The sequence below is a fragment of the Lucilia sericata genome, unplaced genomic scaffold (genome assembly GCF_015586225.1).
Source record: "Lucilia sericata isolate MDLA Ls3-8-SP2 unplaced genomic scaffold, ASM1558622v1 Contig000042F_arrow, whole genome shotgun sequence".
NCBI lineage: Eukaryota > Metazoa > Arthropoda > Insecta > Diptera > Calliphoridae > Lucilia > Lucilia sericata.
The window spans coordinates 390,950-404,570 of record NW_023994080.1 but is presented as its reverse complement, the minus strand read 5'-3'; the positions used below and the strand labels follow the sequence as shown (position 1 = coordinate 404,570).

Here is a 13,621-nt window from a genome sequence, read left to right as displayed (position 1 = left end):
ACATAATCTGGTACTACGGTTCGCCAGTTGCCCGCAGGACTTTGTCCTGGCTGGTCAGTTCGTTAAGGTTCTTTCGCGATCTACGTAGTGGCTTCCCGAGAATTTGGGTTTAATCTGCAGCGGTGGTCAGTGGTTAAAGAAATGATACGCGTTGAAATCTATAACTCGGGATAAGTTTGGTGCTGTTGCCGATGTCAACAGATACCCCACAGAGGAGTGACTGTGGGACTAGGCGTTGGAAATGAGTAGGCCTTAAGTGTATATGATACAGGATGAATGTAGGGGTATACGGATCACACCCGCCCTTATACCTAGAGTGAGTGTGTCGGATGTTGTTTTCTATGAGTGTGTCGGATGAATGAGAAGTGTGCTGGGTTGAAGATGGATGAAAAGTATCTTATACAAGTGATACCATTGAATTTTTCTTCCTTGTCCAAGTATGTTCAGGGAAAACTCTGTTCATACCAGATTTACTACAGTGTGTCCTCTGTGAGTAAGAACAAAGTCCTCGGCCTATTTAATGGATTCGTTTTTCGGTCTGCCGAATAAGGTCTCTAGGTGCTATTTCCAACTCAACTGAGGCCATCTCATCTGGATGGTTGTAAACGGATGTGAAGTTCTTGCATCTCGGAAGTTAAGCAACGGGGCAGCAATGGTCAGAGATTGTATAGCTCAATTACTTGAGCAAAGTGCTTGTACATGGACCGACACAGCCATGTACAAAAATTGTCACCTGCGTGTAGGATACAAAAGGAAGCTCACCCAGTGGTTCAAAAAGACCTCCGTCTATCAACACGGCAGGACTTCATGTTTTGTCTCTGTGAAAGTTGTCTTTTGGTTGTTTGGTTTGTTTGACATCTTCCTCCATAGTAATAGTTTTTTAGTTGTTTCATCAAGTATATTAGCCTACCTTTCGAAAACAATACAGTATCGATTATACCACGTTAAAAAATTAAGCCGCTTTCAATCATTCAGTTCGCCAGTGATTCCATGAGAGTATGTTTCGATGCGAATTAGCTGAAAAAATACTTATGTTTGTCTGTCCATAGATTTTTTTCTGGAAATCGAATCTGAACTTTCTCTTTCGAAATTTGAGAGTACAATGTCTAAAAAATGTCTTTTTATATAAAAACAAGAAATACGGTATCAAATTAAAATTCCGAGAATAATAGTTTTATTGCTTAAGCAAAGGTGAATAAATAGGGCAAGGTTCCACGTCTACGTTTACATATTATCAGTATATCATATTTAAACAACATTACTGAATGAACCAACAATATCAATGTTATATAAATTATATACGAATTGTAGCACAATAAGTAATTGGTATGATTTGAAAATTGCTACAAGTTTTTCTTGTGCAAGAGAAAGAACATTAGGAAAAACAGAACAACCATTTAGTTTAATAACATCATAAATGGTTTGATATCTAACTGCTGCTCATTGTAAGCCATTTCGCGTCAATATGAAACTACATTTATGGCTACAGTATTGGCTAAAACTTGAGTGCTGTTTAGTCAGATACAAAATTAATTAGAAAGTACAGTTTCGTTGGGCTGATTAGGTGAATTACTGAATTAAATGGGAAAAATATTGGATTTTAATACAATGATGTTATTTGTTGCTATCTGAAGCACAATGTCTGAATATGACAGTTATTGTCGATGGTATATTATCAAATTGAAGTGTTTCTTTTTTAGTCAACACTGTTTCAAGCACAAGGATATTAGTTCATAGGATGTTTCGTTTGTCTTCAAAGTATTTTTATGTCAAATCTCTTTATTTGTCTCATGTTTTCATCTTATCTGTTCTTGTGGTATTGTTTGTTTTTGTTTTTGATTTTATTTTTGTGTTTTTATTTTAGTTTAACATTTTTAATATAAAACTAATTCTATCTTACATGTAGTTGCGATTTTTTGTAGTTGTGGTTGTATCTTCTTTGTCATTGTCATCATTATCTTTATACATTTTATGATAAAGAGAAAGATGTTTTTGTATGAGTATTTGAGTGTGAATATGTGACTGAACTTATTCCTGTAGATTAAGAAATATCCATAGAAGTGCTGCTGCGTTTATGGGTTTTTGTGTGACACAATTACACAAAGATAAAGTTTGAATTTTGTATTACCAAAGCGTCAAAAACATTTGCGGAAAAAAATCAATTTTATGATTTTCTGTGATGTTTTCAATTTCTTCTTCCTATTTTCTTTAATATAAGACGGTTTTAATATGAAGTTAATATTGAATTTATGACAAAAGAAATCAATCGATGTTTACAAACAAAAAAAATAACACGAATACGATTTAAATATTGTCAGATTGTAATACAAATAATAAAAATGCAAAATAGTTTTAAAAAATGTAGTACGTGTTAAAAATTAGTTTATTCCAATGTATTTTTAATAAATAGGTTTATTATTAAATATGCAATCAAATAATTAATAAGAATAGTATTAGAAAATTGACAATAAAATATCTCGTATTTAACACAATATGGACTTGCGTAAAATTCTACCGATCCGAAATTTGTTATATAGTAATTAATAATCCTCCTTTAGTTTGAGTGGAGTGATTTATATCCAACGAGTTTATGAATATTAAAGTAATTCTTGTAGATTTTTTTAAATTTCAAGATTCTTTAAAAGTAAGAAAAAAATAAATATCTTTTTAGCTTAAACTATTTTTAAATAAACTTATTTTATATACATATAAATAATATTTCAATATATTTCTTGTCCTTCTAGATATGACTATGAATCCTTACTGCTTAACTCTACATTCTGTTTAGTACCTCGGGGGAGACGTTTAGGCTCATTCAGGTATGTTTAGTATATGTTTAAATCAAAATTGTACACCATAACAAATTAATAAATAAAAGCGCTATTAATTTTGTGAAAATTATTAAAAACGTTTTGTTTATCTTATCTTATAGATTCCTCGAAGCTATACAAGCTGGTTGCATTCCTGTATTGTTATCCAACGATTGGGTATTACCTTTTGAATCGAAAATCGATTGGAAACAAGCGGCTGTCTGGGCCGATGAAAGACTGTTACTACAGGTAAAGTACTAACAAACACAGAATTTAATTTAAAAATTAAAATTGAATGATCACATTTAAAATGTATAAAGAAACCAATATGTTTTACTATATTGAGCTCTATACATGTTGCACTTTTATTAGTTTTATAACGAAAATGTTTTGGTTTGGTATCCCAGTTCCAAAAAATTATTTAAAATTTTATCGAAATGGGCTCATGAGTTTGAATATAATAAAATTTCGACCCCTTTGGTGCTTTTTTTCTCCAAAAATTGTATTCCAAAAATGCAAATGCCCTCCTGCGTGGTTCCAAATGAAAATTAATATAAAATTAGTTTTTTATATGGTACATTTAATGAATTTAACATCCTTTTCACCAACGAAGATGTCGTGGATTATTTTACGTCCAAAAATTCCATTCAGGTAGCGCCATTTCATTGTAATACAATCGCGCTTTTAAATTCCTCGACTTTTTTCAAATTTAAGTGGTGTAATTCTTCAAGTATTTCTTGAATATTGAACCCTATCGAATTTTAATTCAAGAAAAACTTTTTTAGATCTAATTCCGAATGTAGTAACAAGTTCCCAAGTATTACATGGAATGCAATCTTTCCTGATTGAGTTCTGTAGTTATGCTATTCACTTCTCTGAAGTCATGCTGATGTGACAGTAATGAAATGCATTTCAGTATGGTTATTTAAATGTTTTGCTACTGGTAAAAATAAGGAGATAATATGATATAGTTTTTACTATTACTTTTTAGCTACAATTTGTGTAATAATTACTACAAATGTTTTTTCTCCATTTTAAGAATATTGCGAAATAAATTTGTTCGGTATTATGACTCAAAACTGCCGTATTTACAAACCAAAATTGGATTAAAAACTGTAGAAATGTAAATATGTATGTAGTGTAATTTTGTTTTTGTATACAATGTATTTGTGTTTAAATATATTAAACAAATATATCGCTATATCTGTAACCTTTAAAACTTAATATATTATAGTACTATGTACATACATTATATGTATGTACATTTGTATACAAACATGTATGTTTAATAAATATGTATGTGCATTAGACCAGATTTTAAAAAATGCCTTTGGAGGATATAATTTAGTTTTTTAGTAAGTTAAACCAGTCTCTAATACATTTTATATACATTGGAACTAAGGGCAAGTCTACTGTGGATACCTGTAATACGTAAGAATATTTATATACATATGTATGTATGAATATACATATATATGAAATACACAGTGAAATCCTAGAGCGACAACCTGTTGCTTAATCTCATTTAAAAATGCTATATATTCTTTCAAATTAACATGACACTATTGCAACTACAAATATTTGCAATTACGATATTTTTATTAAATTATTAAAAATAACTGTTTAAATTAAAAGTGGCCACATTGAGGGAATTTCGAAGAAAGAAAATAAATTTTGTAAACGTCCGTTTTTAATAATATTTCACAAGACTAGAGAGTGTTGTCGTTCTGAACTTGGACCTTATTGGCGGGTTCAGAAGTCACAAAATTAAACAGATAAAATACTTTATATAAGTCCGTGGTAGTGAAACAGATTAGAGTCTCTGGCGAACCTGCAACCCCTCATACTGAGATCTTTTCAAAATGTATCTCTCTTTGTTTTCTGATGTTTCCCAAAATATTTTGAGTCTTTTTGACCTTCGTGAAGGGTGCATATAAGGTAGTCATTCCGCTAGTAATTTCCACAATATAACCCTATTAAAACAAATCAGCGATATACATTTTATTATCCTTTAATTATGATTGCCCATTTGGTAAAGCAAATATATAAATACAATTATGAGAATTATTTAAATGCTTTAATAAAATTATTAAATAGAGAGTTTCGTACATACATACATACATACATACATACATACATACATACATACATACATACATACATACATACATACATACATACATACATACATACATACATACATACATACATACATACATACATACATACATACATACATACATACATACATACATATACATATATATAGGAAACTGACCTTGAATTCGTATAGGACGTCAGCTTATGTATTATTGCAGCAAAAACAGCTGCGACACGTACAGGATGTACCATCACAGTTGTGCAAACATGCACTGAAATAAGGACTGAGTGTGAAAAAGCTTAATATAAACTGACTGACTGATTCATCATCGTACAGCCTAAACGGTTGAAGCTAAAGAGCTGGAATTTGGACAGGAGATTGGTCTCCCACCAAAAAGATCCAGTAAGGCGTGATTTTTGGAAATTCGAATGTTTAGGGGCTAAAAAAGGGTAAAAACGGGTAAATTCGGTAACCTCATATCTCCTAAACTAGAAAAGATACAAAAACAGTTTAAAGCATATTGTCGTTCATTTAAAAAATAAACGGACAGGTGACTGGTACTTTTTTCAAATTCGGCCCCTTTACGGAATAAACGGGTAAAAACTGTATTTTGGTACTTATTTTGCACCCCATGTATCTTTTAAACCAATGAACATACAAAAAATATTTTTGACTCCTTCATTACCTAACGAAAAAAAAAAAATTACGAATTTATTACTTTTTGGATATCGAGGGACTATATTCAATAGTCGCTATCTCTCATTTTTATGAAAATGAGATTTTGATGGCAAAATATTCAGCAAACTATCGCGCATCAGTGATATAAATTTCAAAGAAAAAAAATATTTTTTGGCAATTTTATAGCATTTTTCAAATTTTTCTATCTTCAAAAAAGAAAAATTCTGAATGCAAAACTCTCTATCTTATCCAAAAATTGCTTCAAACTCGATCCCTTTGGATAATTTTCTGTTGCAAAACAAGTCTTCTTAATAATTTGGACATGCTGAACACAAATTCGTCAAAATATTTAAAATCGGTCTAATAGTTTTTGAGATATCGCTCATTATGATACTAATTAAATCAATTTTATTGTCGTGTTTAACTATATAACATTGATTTTGGACCAAAACATTATAATCTGTTGCTTTTTCAACAATTTGGTTTCTTTTCCTCCATTAAATTGTATAAAATATAATATTTATTGATTTTAATTCAAATAAAAATTTTATGTTTCCATGAAAAACTCTCTATCTGTTGGTTGAATGAACATTTTCGTAGAAAAATAAGCTCTATCTGATATAAATTTGTGAATAATTTTGTAAATAATGCAAAAATTAAAATTCTTTTTATATAATGGTTTAGAATATGGTCGTAAAAATATATTGTAAAAGAAAAAATTGAAAAATCTTCACGAACTAGCGAAATAAACAGTTTTTTTGCTCTCCTGAAAACTTGTATTATTTTAGATAGAGACTATTGAATATAGTCCCTCTATATTCGGATGTTTAAGAGTGGAAATTGTACCTATTTTTGGTATATTGTTTCCTATGTATTGATTTGTATTAACATGTGCATGAATACTTAATGATGGGCTCCTACTACGATATTGCAAATTTTTATAATAAAATGTTTATTACTTCAATAGGAAGAAAAAAGTACCAAAAGGGGGAAAACGGAACATTTTATTTTATTCAAACTCAATTTTAATAAAATTGAAGAAATTGACAGATTTAGTAACAGTAAATATACAAATGGGGTGTTACTTGGAACCTATTTTTTGGTACTTTTTCGTTTTTTAATTGGTACTTTTTGTGTTTTTTACAATATGATTCTATAATATGATCCTAGAAACATGATATTAAGCATGTGAACCCCTGAGTTAATTAGAGTAGTTGAGCCCCAAGTAAGTGAGAACCAATAAAATGGGACATTTTGGAACTTTTTCGTTCTTCAAAAGGTACTTTTTGAATTTTCTATAATATTGAACCTTGAAACATGAAATTAATCATGTAGAGCACGGAGTAAATGAGAACATATAAAAGTGGACTTTTTGGTACTTTTTCGTTATTCAAAAGTAACTTTTTAGTTTTCTATAATATTGAACATACAAACATGAAATTAAGCATGTAGAGACCGGAGTAAATGAGAACCCATGAATGGGGACTTTTTGGTACTTTTTAGTTCTTTAACTGGTACTTTTTGAATTTTCTATAATATTAAACCTAGAAACATGAAATTAAGCATGTAGAGTCCGGAGTAAATGCGAACCTATAAAAGGGGAATTTTTTGTAATTTTTCTTCAATAGGTACTTTTTGAATTTTCTAGAGCCCGGAGTAAATGCAAACCTATATAAGGGGAATTTTTTGTACATTTTCGTTCTTCAATAGGTACTTTTTGAATTTTCTATAATATTGAACCTAGAGACATAAGGAGTAAATAAGAACCTATAAAAGAGAACCCTTTGGTACTTTTTCGTTCTTTAACTGGTACTTTTGAGTTTTCAAACTAAGCATTCAGGGACTAATGTGAATGAAAATCTAAAATGGAGTATTTTCTGGTACTTTTTCGTTCTGTAACTGGTACTTTTTGAACTTTCTATAATATTGAACTTAGAAACATAAAATTAAATAAAAGATGTCTTTTGGTATTGTATAAACATAAAATGAATATACATATGTATAAACATAAAATGAAACACGTTGAACGAAAATATATAAAAAGAGACTTTCTGGAGCTTTTTTAATAAAACTTTTTTAATTTTCTATAATATTTAACCTAAATACATAAAATTGGGCACGCAGCTTCCTGAGTGTAATAAAATCTGTATAAGAGGAACTTCTGGTTGAAAATTTAACATGCACCATCCTTATTAAACTAAAATCTAAAAAAGGGACTTTCTGTTACATTTTCGTTCTGCAACTGATATTTTTTGAGTTTCCTGTAATATTGAAACTAGAATTAATCATTATGTATATTGGACTGTTTGAAAATTTACAATAATATTTATTTTATTTCATTACGTCGAGGGTAGCGAAGCACGCTGGGTATAATTATAGTATTGAAAATCGATTTTTGATAAATAAGTTGAACAAGAATAAGTTAAAAATTGCAAAAAATCGATGGTGGCACAAATTATAGTTCTAGCTAGAAGTAAGGCCCATTGCCAAAACAAAAATTAGTTTTATTTTGATCTTTTTATAACTTTAAGTGTGTTCGAGGGTTGCATTCGACATTTTGAAAATGTGAAATCTTTATGAAAATCGTTATTATTTTATATATATTTTTTAACATTAATAATGCATTTCGTATTCTTTATAATAAATGTGTATAAATATTTAATTTTTTTACAGGTTCCTGAAGTAGTTCGTTCTATAACTGAAGAACGAATCTTCTCTTTACGCCAACAAACACAAGTGCTGTGGGAGCGTTATTTCGGTTCCATTGAAAAAATTGTTTTCACAACTTTCGAGGTAAGTCTTATTTATATAAATATACATAAATATGTGTGTTCATATAAAATTTTATTGCATTTAAACGAGTACAGCGAACGTGTAAATATTCTTTTGTTTCTTATTTGTATTAATCTGTATCGATAATGTTTGTGGGCTAAAAATAATGCTTTTCAATATAAACATTTTTCATTCGAACATTAACAACATGTTGGAGTGGAAAAGTTTAAAAGTATATGGCTAAACATCTGTAGCAGGGATGGATAAGTTATTATTGAAAGAATTGGTCTAAATTCCTATTTTAAATTTAACATAATCCATAGCATTTTCTATTAGTTTTAAAAAGCTGGCTTCAGTAGCTATGATATAAGTTGTCTTTTTAAATATTTATATAAAACTTTTGTCCGAAATACAGATTTATGCAATTATCTCTTACAGATTTATCTGTTGACTAAAAAAGTAAAAATCTCTTGTTAATAAAAATTTCCAAATCCCATTCCTGAAGAATTAGCGTAATATGATTTGATACTCAATAAGGTTTTTTTGTGAAAAATTTAATTTAGGTTAATTGTGAATGAATTCCATGCAAACAATAAAAACATGAACAAACAAAAGATGGAGGTGAATTGTGTGTATTGTTCAAAAAATAAGTTATGAGTAAAAATATAGCAAAAAAACAGAAAGTCAAAATAATTTCGCTGGACCACATCAGCCCTATAGCTTCTTAAAGTACTTGCTAAACAAGTTAAACGCCGATAGTGAAACCTTTACAGGTGAAAACCCAAGTCGCTTGCTCCAATATATATACATAAATATGTCAAGTGAGCCAACTTTTAAAATCGATCGATTTTCAGCTTTATCGGTCAAGAACTGCCGTATTTAAAGTTGGACATTTTGATCATACGGGGTTTTTTCAAATGGGTGTAACTTTTTTGTCCAATTATGAACTGTGCTACAATTATTTACACTTATGCATTACAAAAACGTGAGAAAAAAATCCTTATTTCTTGTTTTATGCGTTAAATTGCGTAAATATGCATAAACATTTTCATGACTTTTGAGGTTTTATACATTTTTTTTGTTTATAGTGAATTTTTAGAATAAAAGCGTTAAATGTCGGTCAAGTCCGACCATATTAATTAACCTCCTTTAAGGATTCATTCATTAATTGTTAATATTTATAAAAATAAACATTCAGCTGGCGCTAAATTTTAAAATATAATTTCCAAAAATAGAAGTTTAATAGAATGTTCTATGTTTTCATCGACATTTGATTTATTTTCGGAAAAAACCTTTAATGGGAATTTGGGCTAATTATGGACCAAACTTTTGATGATTACATAATTATAAACGATTTATAGACAAAAATTTATTGACAATAGGGAATATTAATGGACCCTATCTTTAATTTTAATAAACAGGCATTCTAGATTGCCTTAGAGTCTAGTAAACTCCCTAATATATATTGTTTGGAGGTTCTACGACTAATATTTTGATGGAAATGATGAAATGCATATACATACATACACTTTTTTGACATACACCCTTTTAATGTTATTTTCTAAGATTCGTCTAATTTCTTAAATTATAAGGGTAATACGAAACGACAATAATATGTATTTAATTTCTTGTAATTTAAATTACAATCTCTAAAATGTGGACAAGTTATTTTTGCTCACTAATTTTTATGCGAAAACATACATTTATTAGCGATTTTTTTTTTGATGGCGCTATGTCATGTATGTTGTGGCATTATCTGGTCCCGTGTTTCAAGTTTGTTCTCTGATGATTTTTCAACCTCGTTCACGGTGTGACATTATGACATGATGTCAACTTAAGCTCATTCACTCATTCATTACACCCACAAAAATAAACACTCATCCACACAAAAGATTTACACACAAACAAACAAACGAACGCTTTTAAATTAACTATTAAAGGTGAGCTACTTATCCACCTGCTGGTTGCTCTTGTCTGCTTTTTTATCTTGGTTTATAGTATGTTGTACCCAGTATATCCACCGATATACATACATATAGATAGATTTTGGATGGGGGTTAGTAGAGTAAATTTGTTTAGTTGTATTAGTGGTTCTGGTGTAGTTGTGGCAGAAGTGGTTGTTCGTTTATACTTGATATTTATGCCACTTAGGCATCAACAATTTTCCAATCATCGTCAATAACAACAACAACAGCAACAACTATAGCGACATCATCAATATCAGCCAGCACTCATATTAGACATTCAATACTTTCTTGCCGCCTCCGTAGTTGTTGTTGCTGTTAAATTTATTTTCTCTTTATTTTGAGTTTTTGTTGTTGCTTTTTAATACGTATCATCATTACAGGTGATATCAGACTTAACACTACATACAGGTGCAGAAGTATTAAGTAGTAGATGAGCACCGAAGGAGTAGTATGAGAAAATCAGTAGTGGAATTAAATATCAAAGGTGGTATAAGCATTTAAACTTATTGTCGGTGATTTATAGTTAAAACCCTGAACTAATTTACACTCTCTACAATTGTTATGGAAAATGTCGAATAGGGTTTATCTTGAAAGTTAATTGATTTAATGTAGGGATGCCAATCTTCAAATTTTGATACCGAATAAATTGGAATTTTCACATTTGGGAAATCCTGAATTTTTTGAAGTTGCGATATGTACATAAGGCCTATAACTTTTTCAGATTTTTAAAAGTATTAACATGGCCCTAGCATATCCGAATAGACCACTGCAAATTACTAAGAAAAAATATTCTCTTTTTTTGCGCAGTTGTTGAAAAAGTTCACGCACAAATACATTAAATTTACAAATTGAGATTTCTTATTTTTTTATATATTTCCGCAAAAAGTGCGGTAAGTTGAAATAATGGGCCGATTACAGCCATTTTCTATAGGTTTCGTACTTAAGTCTAACTGTGACTTGTAGTTTGATTACGAGGTCTACATGGATGGATAGACGGACGGACATCGATAAATTGATTCAGAGAACTATTAAGAGCCGATTGGGATACTTTATGTTGGGTGTAGAACCCGTATTTCGATGCGTTACAAATATCAGCACAATCCCATAATACACTCTCCACTATAGTGGTGTAGGGTATAACAAATATTTATGAATTATGACTCAGAATCACTTCAAAGTACAGTTCGCAATTTTCAATATAATTTGATGAAATTTGGAATACACGTTTGTTTTGACGATGTCTATTGAAAATGGTTATCGGTCCATTATTTCACCTAGCCCCCATACAACTGAACCCCCCGAAAAGGGCTTTTGAGCTGAAATTTATGTATAATTTAAATGTATCTCGATGAAAGTTCGCACAAGTAAGTTTTATACAAGCCTTGATGACCTTGCCGAATTTCGAAATGATCGGACTTCATTTGACCCTAGCCCCCATACAAAGCCCCCTTCAGAAAGTGACAAAGCCCCCTTCAGAAAGTGACAATTCATTTATTAATACTGTTATTGCAATGAAATTTAGCACAGACAAATATAATATAAATACAAATCTATCCAGCCCATTTTATCGGATTCGGTCCATATTTGCTCCTACCCCCTATATAAAGCCTCTTTTAGAAAATTATTTTTTTTGTCAATAAATAGCTTAAATAATTCGGAATCAAGGTAATATTCAAGATAAATGCTTTATTATGAAAAATATATCACATTTAATATTCATAACTGGTGTAGGGTATCATATGGTCGGCCTCGCCCGACTATACTTTCTTACTTGTTATATATCTTTTAATATAATGTCAATTTTCAAACCCGAAAAATTCGTAATCCCAGAATTTAGGATGATTAATACCGATTGGCATCCCTACTGTTACCATTTTGCAGCACACTTGACTTATTTTTTTACACAACATAAATTTTTTGATTTGCGATAAGCAAAAATTAACTAAATATTGCACATAATCGTAATTGATTTTTTTACCTCCTATGGCCTTGTCCGTCATCATAAACACCTACCTTCATTCGCTTCACCTTCGTAAAAAGTTTGCCATTCTGTTTGTAATTGATATAATGCAATTTTGCGACTGAATCCTTAGATAGATAGCGAAGTAGATTTCGGAAAGTTTGTATATATGTTAAATCGCCTTCTGAAAGCCCTGATATCTTCGAGACCCATTATTCTGTTGTGAGTTTAAACGAAAAGATAGCCAAGAAACCAGTAGCAGTTATACAATTAAAATTTTAAAAAAGTAATATGTACTAAAACATTTGTCAAGTGTTTAGCAAATTTACAGTTTCTACGTCAATAACGTAAAATCCTCACCTCCCGGCACAAACTTAATTGTCGAATTTCCTTTGACAATTTTGAACATCACATGTGTGTTTGTATGTAAGGTCGATTACTTGATGATAAAATGTAACGGCAATAGAAGGCATAAATCAAATGCATTATTTTACAATATTGTTTAATATTTGTGCATGAACGTGTACGAACGTCGAGTGTATTTTATTTATGTTATAAAATGCATAAGAGTATTTTTTTATATATTTAGTATCGTGATATTTAACTAATAGTAGACATAAGTTACGGTCCAATTTTGCCATAAACACTTAGACCTTCTCACTCATCTTTAAACACTCTCATCGATTTCATTCAACTTAACCCAACAGTTTTAGGAGACTGACACAGACTAGTTGTGAGTTATTTTAAGATGTGCATGTCCTGGGCGGAAGTCATGTTAAAACAAATATAACTCCTACACAGAGAAAACAGATTCGTTGGAGTAACCGAATTTGTTTCCAATCGAATTTAGTCGGTTCTAACAACTACCACATAATTCTATTGCAGTAACTGAAAAATTTGATTAGCATTTCCGAATACATGAAACTCCGAATTATTTTAAAAAATAATTCGGTAATGAGAATTGAAACTATTAGTATTTACAACTGAAATATTAATTATTATGCATTTATTTGTGGATTTTATTTATAAACAATAAAATTTTATAAAATATGTAAAATTGCTTTTAGATACACACATTTTAAATACTTCTCGCATCTCATTTAGGGGAATATTATGTACATGTTTGACCTTTGGTTGGAGCGACTTTTCTTCCAGTTTTTGGCGAAATATTCTACGTTGAACAGTTTGCATTTCTTGTAGATTTAAGTTACTTGCTTTAATTCCTGCAAACGCAATGAAATCTCTTAAAAGCAACTACAAAATGGATTTTTGATTGAACATTACCTTTTTCTATTTTATACGCCTGTATCATTAAAAATCAAGCCGCAACAGC

General features: G+C 30.2%; 1 protein-coding gene across 1 annotated transcript in view; it reads left to right on the top strand.

Moving 5' to 3' along the window:
- LOC119614574 (exostosin-1) overlaps nt 1-13,621 on the top strand; it is an 82,592-nt gene that overhangs the window by 26,495 nt on the left and 42,476 nt on the right. The window contains exons 3-5 of the mRNA XM_037970690.1: nt 2,745-2,819; nt 2,933-3,059; nt 8,263-8,382. Of these exons, the coding sequence (XP_037826618.1) occupies nt 2,745-2,819; nt 2,933-3,059; nt 8,263-8,382 (322 nt within the window). The remainder of the gene's footprint in view (nt 1-2,744; nt 2,820-2,932; nt 3,060-8,262; nt 8,383-13,621) is intronic.